Source organism: Microcebus murinus, chromosome X (genome assembly GCF_040939455.1).
Source record: "Microcebus murinus isolate Inina chromosome X, M.murinus_Inina_mat1.0, whole genome shotgun sequence".
In the NCBI taxonomy this organism is placed as follows: Eukaryota; Metazoa; Chordata; class Mammalia; order Primates; family Cheirogaleidae; genus Microcebus; species Microcebus murinus.
In genome coordinates, this window is record NC_134136.1 from 111463024 (window position 1) to 111479934 (window position 16911).

Genomic DNA, 16911 nt, shown 5'->3' on the forward strand with positions numbered 1-16911 from the left:
TGAAATAAGCCAGACACAGAAAGAAAAATATTGCATGTTCTCACTTATTTTTGGAATCTAAAAAGTTTTTCGTTTGTTTTTAATCCACTACTTAAAGCTAGAAGGAAACGTGGAGATGTAGGTCAAAGGCACAAACTTGCAGTTACACCAGTTAAATAAATAAGTCTAGAGATGCAATGTACAGCAGGAAGACTATAGTTAACAACATTGTACATTGAAATTTTACTAAGAGAGTAGATTTTAGGTGCTTTTACCACACACAAAAAAAGGTGACTATGGAAGGTAATAGATACGTTAAGTTGCTTACCTGTGGTAATTATTTCGCTATGGATATGGATGTCAAAACATCTTGTTGCAAACCTGAAATGTGTACCGTGAAAAACGAAACGCACAAGGTAAGGTGAGGAGCGAGGTGACTCCCGGGCCAGCGCAGCGAGACACGGAGCTGGGAACCTGGTAGCAGCTGCATTTGAAGAACTGCCGCGCTCAGCTGCGAGCGGCCGGCTGGGGGCTGGCGTAAGGCTCAATGCGCAGGGGCTCAGTGCGCAGGCGGCTCAGTGCGCAGGCGGGGGCGGGGCGGGCCGCGGCGAGGCAGGGGCGGGCCTTCGGAGCCAGCAGCTGGAGTTTGCCTCCGCCTAATATTGACTCTCACGGTGTTCCTCACTCCGCACCACCTCCCGCAGACTAGAGAGGGGCTGGAGCTGAGCTGCACGGGGCGGGGCGGGGCGGGGCGGGGCGGGGCGGGGCGGGGTGGGCGGCGTGGGCGGCGAAGGTCCGTGGCGGGATATGTGTAACTGTTGCTGCTGCCCACGCCCCGCACCCTGCCGGCCGCGTCCGAAGACACACTTACCTTCGCGGCGCGGCGGGAGGCGCGCGGAGCCCCGAGGTAGCGAGTCCCCGCGCTCCGGCTCTCCGGACCCGCCTGGCGTCCTCGCCTGCGGCGGGACGGGCGGCAGCGGCGCCCGGGCATGGCTTCGGCGGGCAGCGGCGTGGAGGAGGTGCGCGTGTCGGTGCTGACCCCGCTGAAGCTGGTCGGGCTGGTGTGCATCTTCCTGGCGCTGTGTCTGGACCTGGGGGCCGTGCTGAGCCCAGCCTGGGTCACGGCTGACCACCAGTACTACCTGTCCCTGTGGGAGTCCTGCCGGAAACCCGCCAGCTTGGACATCTGGCACTGCGACTCCACGCTCAGCAGCGGTGAGGGCCCGGCGCGCCGCGACCCCTGCCTCCCACCCCACCCCGGGCCGCCCCGCGCCCCGCTGCCCGGACAGCCCCCGCCTCGCCCCACCTCCCCGAGCCCCCAGCCGCGGTCCGTCCCACCCCATCCCGGCCCTTCGCGGATCCTGGGGCTCCAGCCGCCTCCCTGCTGTCCACCTCCCACCCCCCATTCCTGGTCACTGAACCCAAAGCGACGTCCCACGCCCTTCTCCTTCCTCCCGTGGCCATTCCTCCCGCTCTGGAGTAACACGTACGCTATTTTGGGTAATTGTTATCATTTAAGGCGACAACCATGTGGCTGTGTAAAAAATGCAACGGCTTCCACACCCCCGTGAAAAAAGAAACAGGCAAAAACGCCCCAACTCCACCAAGATGCTGCAGGTTCTCTGCTCAGTCTTCCCCACTTTCTCCTCTTTCCCTTCCTCTCTCTCGAGGAGGAATTTGCCTAGATTTACCTCTTAGTGTTCACATTTCTGCCTGTTCTACTTTGCCTTATGTGAGTTCTCCCCCGATGAACTTCGATTTGGATTTTATTTCCTTAAATTGTTGAAGGATATGGAGAGTTGGTAGAGGGACAGGCTTACTCTCCTTTGTGGTCTTTGGTTGTGAGTTGCCCTTCCTTCTCCTCAACCCCAAGTATCTCTCCTCTCTGGCCAGACCTTTATTTCTTCTTGTTTTGCAAGAGCCTCTCACAGATGCTTGGAACTTTATAGCTTATTCAGCCAGCACTACAAGCTGCAAATGGATTCACATGGACAGAGCTAATGCCTGAATTGGATCTCGGAGTGGAAACAAAATCCTATAAAGCAGCGGCCCCCAATTTTTTTGGCACTAGGGTCCGGTTTCATGAAAGACAGGTTTTCCGAGGGGAGGAGAAGCTCAGGTGGCAATGCCCGCGATGGGGAGTGGAGCAGCTTTTTTGCACTATTCTTAAAACTTTTCTGTAAATTTTAAAGTATTTAAATTTTTTACTTAAAAAATATTGTTCACTAGTATAACGTACTTTTAGCATAATGCATTCAAACAAGTACTTGCCTTTCCTTTAAAGGAGAATGATAAAGTAGGATAAAAAGTCATTAGCTTTATGAAAACCACAGAATACCTAAAATTTATATTCCGTGAAAAAATACAATGAGAAAAAACAGATTTCATGTTTTAAATATAAAGCCATATCATACACTAAACATTCCATGATATTTGGTTATAGGTGGTGATGATTCTAAATAACATTTAGATCACATTTATAAATGGTGCTTTATTCTATCTAGTGTATATAGTATCATGATTGGTCAAGGAATATGGCTACTTTAAGACAAAGCCAATTATGTTAAAGTGCACACGTATACACAAATTCAGCCACACAAAAAAAATTGTGTGAAGCTGTATTAGAGTGAGACACAAGACGTAAATAACTGTCTTCTAGCACATCATTTGTTTAGCATCTAGTATTATTTTCATGGTGCCCAGGACTGAATCTTTATACAGTGGCTACATCTGGTAATATAATTCCCAGCTATAGAGCGGTTCTATAGAATTTACACCTCTGCCTTGTGCTTTCCCATCCCTGCTCTCCTTGTATAGGAGTATTCTCACAGAGAGAGGAAAGAAGTCCAAATATATCTTTTCTTTTCTATGAGAAGCAAAATGTTTTAAAACACTGTCAGCATCCATTAGCTTTCTGCACACCTTTTCTCTGATTAGGCATAGTAAGGTAATGATATTATTAATAACGTTCCAGAACAAAGGCTGTGTGAACCAAATCCTTCCCCCTTTCCAAGTTAATAAATCCTAGCTCAGCTTAGTCTTACAGAAAGGGAGCCCTCAAAGACAGACCAACACACAGAAAATGTACTTAGCTCTCCTATCCACAGAATATTATTAGATGCCACTTTTAGAGTTCTTCACAGAGGTAATTTTTAATTGATAGCAAAGCACACAATGTAGGAATGCAGATTTCAAGTATACATCAAAAGGTTAAGCAAATATATGCGGTTTTTTTAATTGCCAGCATATAGTTTTTTCATGATTTTCAAAGCTACTCTTCTTCAAATGTACAGACTTCTTTGCATTCATGCTCAATGTTGTCCTGTCTTATTTCTTCAAAAAGTCCATTAGCTCTCGGGTAGCATTTTAATACAGAATTGGCATTTTCTCCTCTAAGGAAAACTAAAAAGATATATAATAAATATAAAAATTTAATGAAAACCCCATGTGAGAAGTTAATATACAAGATGAAAACTGCTAGAGGCCCTTTAGAAAACAGAGCCAACATCTTAAACCTTTCTGTGAGCCAGCAATGAACTAATACTTAACTCCATACCACTATGACTACTCTCTTCCCCATCTTGTATGTCCTTTGAATAGCAGTTGCCCTGGGCCGGGACAGTGATATGATTAACTATATTATATTCGGACTTTAGCACATTTCTACAAACCATGGATGTTTATAACATTGAAGAGTCAAGATAAATTTGGTCCAAATCCATTCCATGGAAGAACTAATAATTTTTTTTTTTTTGGCCAGTCTTCCACTTGAAGAGGAAATGATTTTGTTTTAACTGCAATAAAGTTATGTATAGTGTGACACTTTAATATAATCAACCCCATTCCACTGTTATTCCAAAAAAGAAAATTCTCTGTGATATGTAGAGAGATTGCACATAAACAATCAAAATGCCCACCCAACATACCCTTATACAGTAAACAAAGCAATAGCTATCTGTACACTCATGAGGAATTCTTATTGCTTTTCTACAAAGTAAATTTAAGCTGTATGTAAATTTAACCTGTATTTCAACTACATATTTCTAAAAAAAAAAATAAACAATCTTGTTTGGAGGCATAAGTATAAGTGTATACTTATACTTATGTATAAGTGTACAAGGCATAAGTATAAGTGTATACTTATACTTCCACACTAAATAAGTATAGCCATCTGTAAAACAGACTTCAAGCACGGCTAAGTGAGGAGGTCAGTGAATTCTTTTCCCAAAAAGTAATGATAAACTGGACAAAATTGTCACAAACAACCAAGTATAAGTGTATACTTATACTTCCACACTAAATAAGTGTAGCCATCTGTAAAACAGACTTCAAGCGCGGCTAAGTGAGGAGGTCAGTGAATTCTTTTCCCAAAAAGTAATGATAAACTGGACAAAATTGTCACAAACAACCATTTCAGTACTCTGGAAATTGACATAAGCCAACAACAAATTGAAAGTGCATATTCAAGAACAAAAATGGGAATTTGTGGCAATTTTAGCCTTAGCTCCTCCTATTCTGCCTCCCCACTCCCAGCTCTGTGGTACAGCAGTTCTAGGGTACAGCAGCCTATGAGAACCAATAACCTAGATGATGGACAGGATTGATTGATTTTAGAGTGCAGAAAAATCTATGCTGAGTTTTGTTGAAAACAACTATTGACAGTTGCAAACAGTTGGGAAAGATCAACATCACAGCTAAACTGGGGTTGCAATATGGTTGGGGTAAGCTACAAATATAATAAATTAGCCATAAATTTAACAGAGATTCAGCAACAAAACAGCCATAATGGACTTTAAGAAGTTTTCATATATCTCAGCAGTTATGAAAGGCTTTATTCACTATCAGGAAAGATGAGAGATGGCCCTAGCTAGCAACTTGTCTCTGGCTGAATGTGAGGCCTTGCATACCAGAAAGTAAAAGTCAAGACAAACTTGTAAACTTTCTGAACTCTGAATGCATTCCTCAATTCATGTACAGATCCATCAGCAAAGGCTGAATGTTTGTGTCCCCTCAAAATTTGTATGTTGAAGTCCCAACCCCTAATGTGACTGTATTTGGAGATAGAGCCTTTATGGAGGTAATTAAGGTTCAATGTGATTATAAGGGTGGGATACTCATCCCTTAGAATTAATGTTTTTATAAGAGTGTCTCTCTCTCTACCCCCCCCCCACTCTCTCCCTCTCCCTTTCCTCATTCTCTTTCCCTCCCTGGCCCCTCATTGTGAGGACAGAGCAAGAATGTGGCCATCTGTAAGCCAAGAGAAGCCTCACGATGAAACTTACCTTGCCAGCACCTTGATCTTGGACTTTCCAGCCTCCACAACTGTGAGAAATAAATTTCTGTTGTTTAAGCCACCCAGTCTATGGTATTTTGTTGCTACAGCCAAAGCTAACTAAGACAGGTTGTTTAAGCTCAAACTCTGACCAAAGGCTGACTACTAAGCTGTGCTGACACGTGAGAGACATTTAGGTAACCAGGTTGAAAACTAAAAATAATACTTTTAAAATATAAGCAGAGATATCCGTAGATACACACTACATGAGAGACAGACCCTGCCCCAAATCTGGGCAGATTTTGGAGCTGCTACAATACAGTATCTAAAATATCCACTTTTTTTTTTTTCTTTTCTTTTTTTTTTTTTTTGAGATAGAGTCTCACTTTGTTGTCCAGGCTAGAGTGAGTGCCGTGGCGTCAGCCTAGCTCACAGCAACCTCAAACTCCTGGGCTCAAGCGATCCTCCTGCCTCAGCCTCCCGAGTAGCTGGGACTACAGGCATGCGCCACCATGCCCGGCTAATTTTTTCTATATATATCAGTTGGCCAATTAATTTCTTTCTATTTATAGTAGAGACGGGGTCTCGCTCTTGCTCAGGCTGGTTTTGAACTCCTGACCTTGAGCAATCCGCCCGCCTCGGCCTCCCAAGAGCTAGGATTACAGGCGTGAGCCACAGCGCCCGGCCAAAAATATCCACTTTTAAAAAACAACTATAAGACATGCAAAGAAGCAGGAAACCATGACTGACACACAGGAAATAAAGCAGTAAATAGAAACTGTACCTGTGGGTGCTCAATATGAGAAAGATGTCAAAGCAGCTTTTATAAATGCTTAAAAAACTAAAATAAACCATATTTGAAGATTAAAAGTACGAATACAGTGCTTCTCAAACTTTAGTGTGCATATTCCTAACCTGGAATCTTGTTAAAATGTATTTAGATTCTGAACCAATAGGTCTGAGTGGGGCTTCAGATTTTGCATTTCAAAGTGCTCAAGTGAAGCTGATACTGCTAGGTCAAAGAACACACTTTAAATAGCAAAATGCTCCTACTGGTTGTACTTTCCCAGAATGTCCAGGTCCTGCTCCAAGAGAGTCTGCAGTATTTGTTCTGGAATGTGAACTGGACATCAAGATTTTTTAAAGCTCTCCAGGTAACTGCACTGTGCAGAAAAGCTTAAGAACCTCAGTGCTAAAATATATGTTTTATTAATTTTAGTTATCAGTAGCTCTAATATGGTCCCTTTTGCTCATCTCCCACCCTATTTCCACCTTTTCATTTTCTAACATTTATATACATGTTGGGTATCAAAGTTAGCTGTTTGTGCTTTTGTTCTGTGAAGAGTGGATAGTAGTTCAGGATAGAAACGGGAGGATCAGGCGACCTGGTTTTAGGAAAAATAAGTAAAAGGCATCATAGGCTATTTAAAAAGAGAACTTGTTGAAATAAAATGAGAGATTACCATGGGAAGTTGTCACAATAAAACTCACCTCCAGTCTTGGCCTGAGCTTGGGGCACCAAAAACAATAATCTCCCTTCCTGAGTCCTGGTAGTAACTAACAATCAAAGAAGCTGCAAAGAAATTTTTTTCTTCGCAATATGCCAAGAAGCTAAAATGCAAGAGAGATTCCCCACACACACAATGGCAAAGAATAGAGATGTAATCTTTTCCCCAAAGTGTAAATAACACAAGGGAACTTAGAAGTGACTGGAGGATGATGATGATGATGATAAATATGGCTAACATACTAACATTATGTAAATCACTTAGGACAGTGCCTGGCAGTTGGCTCATTTAATCTCCACAGTAACACAACTATCCTTATTTTACATGTCAGGAACCTGAAGCACAGAGGAGTTAAATAATTCACCCAGGCAGAGTGCAGTGGCTCATGTATGTAATTCTAGCACTCAGGAGGCCAAGGCAGGAGGATTGCTCAAGGTCAGGAGTTTGAAACCAGCCTGAGAAAGAGCGAGACCCCCATCTCTACTATAAATAGAAATTAATTGGCCAACTAAAAACATATATATAAAAAATTAGCTGAGCATGGTGGCACATGCCTGTAGTCCCAGCTACTCGGGAGGCTGAGGCAGGAGGATTGCTTGACCCCAGGAGTTTGAGATTGCAGTGAGCTAGGCTGATGCCATGACACTCTAGCCCAGGCAACAAAGTGAGACTCTGTCTATAAATAAATAAATAAATAAATAAATAAATAAATAAATAAATAAATAAAAAATAAATAAATAATAACTAACTAACTAACTAACTAACTCACTCACCCAAGGCAGGAGGATTGCTTGACCCCAGGAGTTTGAGATTGCAGTGAGCTAGGCTGATGCCATGACACTCTAGCCCAGGCAACAAAGTGAGACTCTGTCTATAAATAAATAAATAAATAACTCACTCACTCACTCACTCACTCACTCACTCACTCACTCACTCACCCAAGTTCACCCAAGATGGTAAGTGGCTAAGCTGGGACTTGAACCCAGACAAGCTGAGGTTAAGAAACCACTATAGCAAACTGCCTCTCTCCAAAACAAGAAAGTAAGAAGGATCTTCAGTGAATTCACAGCTTTAAACACCCACAAATAGATGATCACCTTGTTATTCCTTAGGTCTAGCGAAGAACTGTGTATTGATATACACAGATAGTCCTAGATTTATGATGGGATTACATCCCAATAAACTTTCTTCTGTAAGCAGAAAATATCATAACTCAAAAATGCATTTAATGTTGGCAATACGGCAATTATCAACTTACAATGGTTTGACTTATGATTTTTTTTATTTTACGGTGGTGCAAAAGTGATAAGATGTTTACTAAAAACCATAATCCCATTGTAAGTCATAAGGAGCTCCTAGATGTATGATGCAGTTACATCCAAATAAACCATCATCAGTTTGAAAAATTCGTAAATCAAACCATCTTACGGGGACCACCTGTGTGTGTGTGCATGCTCAAGATCTGAGGCAAAGTCAGAGGAGAGGTCCTCAAAGCCGGCAGAGAAAGAAATACAGTGATAAGACCAAATTAAAAGTAAAGGAATGACGGAGTTTTGTTGAAACTGAACGAACCATAATCCTAATTTTTCAGAAAGTGTCTAGTCATGGGGGAAATATGGAAGATAGTTACTGCTAGCTAAAACTTCTTCATATTTTCCTAAATGCCTCAAGGCAAACTTAACTTTAAAAACACTCAAGATACCCATGTGTCTTTGAATATAGGATACAAAGTCTATATATTTTTAACTTTAATCTTTATAACCTACATATGGCACAAAAGAAAGAAAATGTTTTGAGCACTCTTTCCCAGACATGGACAACCTTAAGGTTTACATAAGTGGAGACTTAATTTGGTTAAATAGAGAATGGACTGCAAGACACTGTTTAAAGGGGACTAAGGGAAAACGGAAAGTATTTAAAACAGGTTTTTCTTTTTTTGTGTATGTGAATCTTCTTTTATTTTTTTTAATTTCAGCATATTACAAGGGTACAAGTGTTTAGGTTACATATATTGCCTTTGCCCCACCCAAGTCAGAGCTTCAAGCATGTACCAGGAAATCATTTCTTTCTACTCACAGCAATGAAGATAAGGTAAAAGGTTAAGTCTCCACATCCTAAAAGGTAGAGCCAAAGGCCACATTGAAATCAGAAATAGGCTGTTTTTGTCATGCACTTGGAGCAGACTCTGAAAGCCACAGTCTGGAATAAGATAATGGTCAAAATGGGACCAGCAACCTTCTGGGTGTTAAAACACCTCAACCATCCTCTAACCATTAGTTGGCTGGCTGTGCCATAGTCTCTCCACCTTCCTTCTGGTGAGCTTATACAATCACATGACTTCAATATCAACTATAGGATGATGTCTTCCATATGTATATTCAAAACCTGACATCCCATTAGCTATTGTTGGGGGAGGGATTCATTTCTCCAGCTATCTGCATGACATTTTGGCATGCATGTCTAATAGGAATCCCAGATTTTATAAGACCTGCATTCCCCACCCCTCCACCCCAGGTGCCCCACCTCAGGCATCCCCAGGTTGATAATAGCACCAACAACAACCCAGGTGCTCAAATCCAAACCCCAGAACCTAAATTATTATTTTTTTCAATCTCCCATTCCTCACCTCCTGTCCATGACCAAATCTTATTGACTTGTCCAATAAGATTTGGTATTTGTCTTCCTCTCCTGGTTTCCTCAGCCACCAAGGCACTTCAAGCCACACTAGTTTTTCCACTTAGAACAGCTACAATGTATGGAAAGGGTCTCCACCTTCAACTCTCCCCCACTCCCCTACATTCTTCAAAGCAGCCACAGCCACTAGCTTAACATTCAGAGGGATCTACTCTACTTTATATTCAGTATCACAAATTTGACCTACAGCCTTGACCTTTTATTTTTCAGCATTCCTATTGAGGTATTTTTTTTAACTGTGTTACTTTTTGGAATAAATGATACAACAAAAGGAAAAAGAAAAACATGAGCGGAGGTTTCATAAGGACAATATGTAGAAAATCACCTCCTTGTTTTGTAGGGAAGCCAGCCTAAGGCTCAGTCCCATTATCGCTGTCACTCGGAGTGAACATGCCAAAGAAGGACTCTGCCATCCCGTCACACAGAACCCCATTTTGCTGCCCAGACTCAAGAAACTTTAACATTTCCATATCTAAAAAGCAGAAGTGTTCATGTAAACTTGAAAATCCCTTTATTTTAAACCCTCCCTAATCCCATTCCCTTCACTTCTTCCCCAGAGGTAACTACTATGATGAATTCCAGACCATGTTTTGTACTGTTCCATTCACTTGGATGCGCAGACATCAGGGCCCCAGACAGCCCACCCCACTCCACCTGACATGCTTACAGAGATTTTAAGGGGAAGACTAATTTTGTGTTTTCCAGGGGTCAATGGAGTACCTTTCCCCTCCATCCATGGGACATCCTGAGCTACATGGGGATGGGGCATGTATGGGTGGGTGGAAAGTCCCCTGGATACCTGTTTTAAACCCGGACGCAGGAATTTGCTCTTATTTCTCAAAGATGAGAGTTTTGCACACACAAATCAACCGGACACCTTTATTGCTGCAAGAACCAGATAACTTTATTGGAAACAATGGTAAAACTCAAAGGAAAAAACTTCAGTGAACTTCTGAAACGGCAATATGCACGCCCGGCCTGGTGGCCTGACCTGGGGAAGGCACCTGTGGCTGTGGTGACAGTCCCAGTTCAGTTCTCCTTGTTGTCGTCATCATCGTCGCTGTCGCTGCCACTGCCACTGCCGCCGCCGCCGCTGCCGCCGCCCAGGGTGAGCTTGTCAAAGAGGTACTCAGCCAAGCCGGTGTCTGGGGCCCCCATCTTGCGTAGGTTGGTGACGTAGCCACCCAGCTCCTTGATGGTCTTGACCTGCTCGTGAAGGTAGTGGCTCTCCAGGAAGTCGCAGAGCTGCGCGTCGTCCTTGTCAGTGGCCAGCCGGTGCAGCTCCAGGAGGCTCTGGTTGACGCTCTTCTCCAGGCGGAAGGCGCGCTCCATGGCCTGCAGCCCGCCATCCCAGTCGTCGTGGTCGGGCTTCCTGATGTCGCGAAGGCGGATGCGGCCACCGCGCTGGTTCTGCAGGTGCATCAGCTTCTCAGCATGCTCCTTCTCCTCATTCGACTGGCGCAGGAAGTAGCGGGAGAAGTGCTTCAGGGCCACGTCGTCGCGGTCGAAGTAGAAGGCCATGGAGAGGTACACGTAGGAGGCGTGGAGCTCCAAGTTGATCTGGCTGTTGATGGCGGCCTCACAGTCGGGGTGGTAGTTCTGGCGCACTTGAGATGGCATAGCAGTGGCCATGGTGGGTGCGGTGCGGTGAATAGGAAAATGATGAGACTACAAAGGCGGCTCTGAAGCACTGCAGGCAGGATCCAGGCCAGGTAGCGGGCGAATGGCGTCGGGTCTGCCCTGGAACCGGAAGTGGGCCCTCAGGACCGTTGGAGGGCGGGGGTGGGGGTGGAGCGTGGAAGTGCAGAGTTCCGTGTGCAACCTCGGTGACTCAGCACTGTCTGGCCTCTGTTGAATTTTTAATTTTGCAATAATATGCTAGTCTCCAAAGACTTTCTCTTGTCTTCTAATTGTTACCCTCTGTAACAGTATGTTCTCATTTTATAAGCCTATTGTCTTCCTAAAAATTCTGAGAATACAAATTTGAATTTTTTTGTAAAGTTCTCTTCTGTTTCCTGTGTTACATGTTCCTTCCCTCGCCCGGTCCCCCTCACCAATTAGTTATGTTTGTTCCTCATGACTCCTCTTCACTTTCCTCAAATAGCTGGCAAACCTTTGTCCATTCATGATTAGAATTAAGGATTCTTTGGATTAGCCTAGGTAATTAGCATGGATCTGATATACAGTTGTGATGTCCCTTCACAAATAGGCTTCTCCTGTGAAAGGGAGGGTGGAGTGTGTCAATTAGGGGGTGGTCTTATCCTTCTGGGATAATGGTTTGAAGCTTGAAAGTAAGATCGGAACTTTCCCAAATGGCAAAAGCATGGCATTTCTCTGGCATTGGAAGCCTTTAGTGGATCTCTCTTCTAGGTAGATGTGTGTTTCTGTGTTATTTCCCATTTGTTGTGCAGTTCTGCAGTGTCTCAAACCCTGCTCTAATTTGCATGCTTTTCCTGGTCAAGTAGTTCACCATCTTTGATGTGTAGTTTTTGTGGGTCAGTGGTCAGTGGTGCTTACTGCACAGTGTAAGTGGGGCAGAGCAGGGTAAGGGGCAGGCAGATCTGCTCTCAGGGAGTAATTCTTTAATCTCACAGTTGAGAGAGGCCCCTCTATAGTCCTTCCATTTTGTGGACTCTGTTCTTAAAGATTTTCCTAATGTGCTCTGATTTTCTAATGCAAGAATTTCAAGTTCTCTGAATTAACAAATGTGATAGTATGTGCTTTTCCTGTCTTCCAAGAATTCCTCACAATTCCTAGCCTGTTAATGGCATCCTTTCTAGTGTGTGTGCATATATAATTTTTGTGTTTAGTCTACCACATGATTCAATTATCCTTTTTATTTTTACTTCTTAGAAATGAAAATATGTGTTTTCTGAATAGGCAGTATTTCTACACATTTGAAAAGTCACAGGGTTCTCCCTCCACGCAGCCAGTAAGATAGTATTTGTTATAATCAGGAGTTGAAAGAGGACAAAAAAGAAGAATTCACACTCATGTTAAGAAAGATTGTATTCACACCTAATAGGTGTGCTGCACACCATCTGGGGGATGGGCACGCTTAAAGCTCTGACTTGATCGGGGCAAAGGCAATATACGTAACCTAAACATTTGTACCCCCATAATATGCTGAAATTAAAAAATTTAAAAAAAGAAAATTTGTAGATTCAACGTGAAGAAATTTTAGAAACATATTTCTTAGAAACAAATTATTTTCAAGTACACATGGAACATTTGCCAAAATGTAAATATTCTAGGCCACAACAGAAAACTCAATAAATATAAAATGATTCATATCATGAAAGATATGTTCTCTGACCACAATGGAATTAAAATAGAAATCATTAACAGAAAGCTGAAAAATGCCTAAATTATAGAAACTAATGATACATTTAAAAATAACCCATGGGTCAAAGAAGATATCAAAGGAAAATTAGAAACTATTTAGAATAAATAAAAATAAAACAACATATCAACATTTGTGATATGTAGCTAAAGTATTACTTGAATGGAAATTTATAGTATCAAATTCCTATATTATAAAAGAGGAAAATTCTCAAATGCATTATCTAACCTTTCATCTTTAAAAAGTACAAAAAGAAGACCAAAATAAACCCAAATCAAGCAGAAGGAAGAAAATTATAAACACAGGAGCAAAAAGAAAAAGTGAAATAAAATAAAAAAGTAAAAACAGAGCAAATCAATGAAATCATGAGAGGTTTTTAGAAAATTAAGCAACCAAACCCAAAAAAAAAAAAAATAGATAAGTCCCTGACAGACTAATCAGGAAAGAGAGAAGACACAAATTATGAGTCTCAGGAATAAGAGAAAGGCAATCTTTGAGATCTTGAGTTGGATAAAGATTTCTTAGGGCATTAAAAGCATGATCCATAAAAGAAGAAAATGATAAATTGTATTTCATTAAAATTAGGAACTTTTGTTTTTAGAAAGGCACCATAAAGAGAATGAAAAGATAATCCACACAATGGGACAAAATATTTACAAATTACATATCTAATAACTTGAATGCAGAATACATAAAGAACTCTCAACTGAATAATAAGAAAAAAAGGGGAAAAAGTAGGTGGAAGATTTGAAAAAATACTTCACCCAAAAATATATATGGATGGTAAATAAGCATATGAAAAGATGCTAAAAATCTTGATCATTAAGTAAATGCAAATGAAAACCACAATGAGATATCATTGCACATATATTAGAATGGCTAAAATCAAAAAATCAACAATAAGAATACAGAGCATGTGGAACTCTCATATACTATGGGTAAGAGTGAAACATGAGATAGCCACATTGGAATGTAGATTGTCAGTTTAGCAGTCTTATTTCTAGGTATTTATTCAAGTAAAATGAAAATGTATGAGCAAGAACGAGACCCCATCTCTACTAAAAAAAAATAATAATAATAATAGAAATTAGTTGGACAACTAAAAATACATAGAAAAAATTAGTTTACATGGTGGCACATGCCTGTAGTCCCAGCTACTTGGGAGGCCTTGGCAGTAGGATTGCTTGAGTCCAGGAGTTTGAGGTTGCTGTGAGCTAGGCTGACGCCATGGCACTCTAGCCTGGGCAACAGAGTGAGACTGTCTCAAAAAAAATGTATGTTCACACTAAAACTTCTATGTGGGTATTTATACCTGCTTTTTTGCAATTGCTAAAACTTATAAAAAACAAATATACATCAATTGATAAATAGATAAATTGTGGCAAATCTATACAATGGAATTCTGTGCAGTGGTAAAAATTAATGAATTACTGATCCATGCAACTATGTACATGAATCTCTACTGCATTTTGGTAATTGAAATTAGGCAGATGCAAAAGCCTACATGTTACATTATTTCATTTACATAACATTCTGGAAAAGGCAAAGTTATAGAACACAGCTCAGTTTCCTGGAGATGGTGCCATAAATTTGCTTAATATAGCTGCTGCCTCAGCACCCATTTTAGGCTTGACATAAGTTGTTTGAAACCCAGTTGTACCCCATCACCTTTGGCCTAGGTAAAACTTTCCCTCTTTGTGTTGTTGTTTATGATATAGCCTGCTAGTTCCTCATCTTACTGACCCAAAATCCAACAAACCTTACAGTGCTAACCACAGTTAAAAAACTATTTTTTAACAACTATCATGTAAATAAATTTCCCCCTTCATGCATATTTTCTTTAGCCAGTCCACAAGAGAAAGCCTAAGGGATTTCTCCCATGGAACTTAAAAAAAGCATAGTTCCACAGATTGTCTCTTGCTCCCTACCCGTCGGTTGATCTCCCTACTGTCTCCAGACTACCTATCAGCCCCGTGGCCACCCCTGTTATCTCATGGATCTGTGAGTAATAAAACACTTCTATTATTTTATGTATTTGGTTGTGCTGACTCATCTGTTTCTCACCTGACTGACACACCTGAACCTAACTTCCCTCCTGGCTAGGGTTCTCCTAGACTATCACCACTCTGAAGAGAGACCTCAAGACCAAATTGAAAAGAAATCATAACAATAAAAACCATAGCAGGTGAAGAAGGGGTTCACTACAAGAGGACACAAGATGGGGGATTTCTGGCAGTAATGGAACTGTTTCATGTCTTTTTTTATTGTTGTTAGTTTTTTTTTTTCTTTTTCAACTCTGAATAATGCAGTATATATATATATATATATATATATATATATATATATATATATTTAATTTTCTTTAGATTTTTTTTCTTTGGGAGACAGGGTCTCACTCTGTCACTCAGGCTTGGGTGCAGTGGTGTAATCATAGCTCACTGCAGCCTTAAACCCCTGGGTTCAAGCTATCCTTCCACCTCAGCTGAAACTACAGGTGCATGCCACCATGTCCAGCTAGTTTTTTCATTTTTTTGTAGAGACAGGGTCTCACTATGTTGCCCAGACTAGTCTCAAACTCCTGGGCTAAAGCAATCCTCTCACCTCAGCCTCCCAAAGTGCTAGGATTAGAGGTGTGAGCCACCAAGCCCAACCTTTTAATGTTTTAATTGTGGTAGTAGTTACACAGATGTATGTTCTTGTCAAAACTCTTGGAATTGAACATCAAAAAATGTGAATTTCGTTGTATATAAATTATGCTTTAATTTCTAAAAAACAAGACAAAAACCTCATAGAGATGGAAGAGAAGAAACTTGGGATTTAGTCAGGGAAATATAACACACACACACATATAACCTAAGAGCATTTACAAAGAAATACTCAAATGAGTACACATTTATGTATAGTAATATGAATGGCATCCACAGATGCCCTAGGAAGACATCGAACCAGTGATACCTGGTTTAGTTTTTCCCCAGTTTCTGGATAAATATGTCATGTGATACAGACTAAAAGGCTTAACTTTTTCCACATCAAAATATGGATAAAGAAAACTTTCAGAATGTATTTGTACTTTTTTAAGCAATATGTATTGACCTCTTAAAATTTATAATTTATTATATAAAACATGCTGATTTCAGTTTTAGGGAAAAAAGAAACAGTGACTAATATTTTCCTTTTTGATAACTCTTGTATAGTTTTTTTGGCCTTATCCTCATTGTAGCCAGGGAATGATAGGGGAATTTGATGATTGTTTACCTTTTTGCAAAGGAGTTTATAATATTTTATGCTTATATTTTGCCTTGCCTGTGTAGAGAAAACTAGGCAATATTTCTTATATATAGAAAAATAGTCTGTAGCATAAAAGAAAACCTGAAGATAATTAAATCTATAGTGCCTGTAGCATTTTGTAAAATTCTGGGGTGGCATATTGGCTAAACATGAATTAACCTAAAGGAAATCCTTTGTCATGAAAATTATTTTCATTGGCATGACACTCTTGAATATGTAATACTCTATAGGAAATTGTTTTATGGAGAAACTGTAGAACATTTTGGAGAACAGCCTTATGCAAAGAACGCCAGATCAGACATGGAATGACACAAAATTTCTGGACAATGAAGCCTTATGGAGACTTAAAATTTGAAAAGTCCATTTGGTCACTCTGTAGAGACTTAGGATGAGAAGAACTACCTACCACGTGAGGGCACTGAGCTGCGCACAAACTATCTCTTTTCAACTTGAGAACAACAAATCTGCAAAATGGGACCACATATACATATAACATTAGTAGGTATTAGTGGCTCCACTTTACAAATAAGAAAACCAAGACCCAACAAGATAACTAAATTACTGAAAGCCACATAACTATTTGGAGAACTAGGAAATGAATCCAAGTTTACCTAATCCAAAATTACTTTCTCACTTAAAGATACAATTTCTGAAGGGAATATATAGTTATTAGAACTCAGAGAGTCTAGAGCAGCACTGTCCATTAAATATAATGTGAGCCACAATGCAAGCTATAAATGTAATTTAAAATTTTTAATAGCGACATTACAAAAGTTGAAAAGAAATAGTTGAAATTAATTTTAATAATACATTTTATTTAACCCTAT

The 16911-nt window shown here is 40.7% G+C and overlaps 1 protein-coding gene, 1 long non-coding RNA gene and 1 pseudogene across 2 annotated transcripts in view; 1 reads left to right on the forward strand and 2 right to left on the reverse strand.

Moving 5' to 3' along the window:
* LOC142865947 (uncharacterized) overlaps positions 1 to 512 on the reverse strand; it is a 134139-nt gene extending 133627 nt beyond the window's left edge. Inside the window, exon 1 of the long non-coding RNA XR_012916039.1 lies at positions 308 to 512. This is a non-coding gene — a long non-coding RNA (uncharacterized LOC142865947). The remainder of the gene's footprint in view (positions 1 to 307) is intronic.
* Positions 513 to 773: 261 nt separating this feature from the next.
* Positions 774 to 5325, forward strand: LOC105855578 (transmembrane protein 47). The gene is made up of 2 exons (XM_012736652.2): positions 774 to 1194; positions 5210 to 5325. Exons 1-2 carry the CDS (start codon positions 969 to 971, stop codon positions 5230 to 5232), a joined length of 249 nt encoding a protein of 82 aa, XP_012592106.2. The 5' UTR covers positions 774 to 968; the 3' UTR covers positions 5233 to 5325.
* A 5006-nt stretch (positions 5326 to 10331) lies between these two features.
* LOC105855579 (ferritin heavy chain pseudogene) lies at positions 10332 to 11201 on the reverse strand (annotated as a pseudogene).
* Between the last annotated feature and the right edge of the window lie 5710 nt (positions 11202 to 16911).

What these genes read in the sequence shown, in the direction of transcription:
- LOC105855578 (XM_012736652.2), top strand. Translation starts at nt 969, where the DNA reads ATGGCTTCGGCGGGCAGCGGCGTGGAGGAGGTGCGCGTGTCGGTGCTG. An exon ending in CGACTCCACGCTCAGCAGCG is followed by an intron (nt 1,195 to 5,209) that starts GTGAGGGCCCGG and finishes TTGTGAGGACAG; the next exon opens with AGCAAGAATGTGGCCATCTG.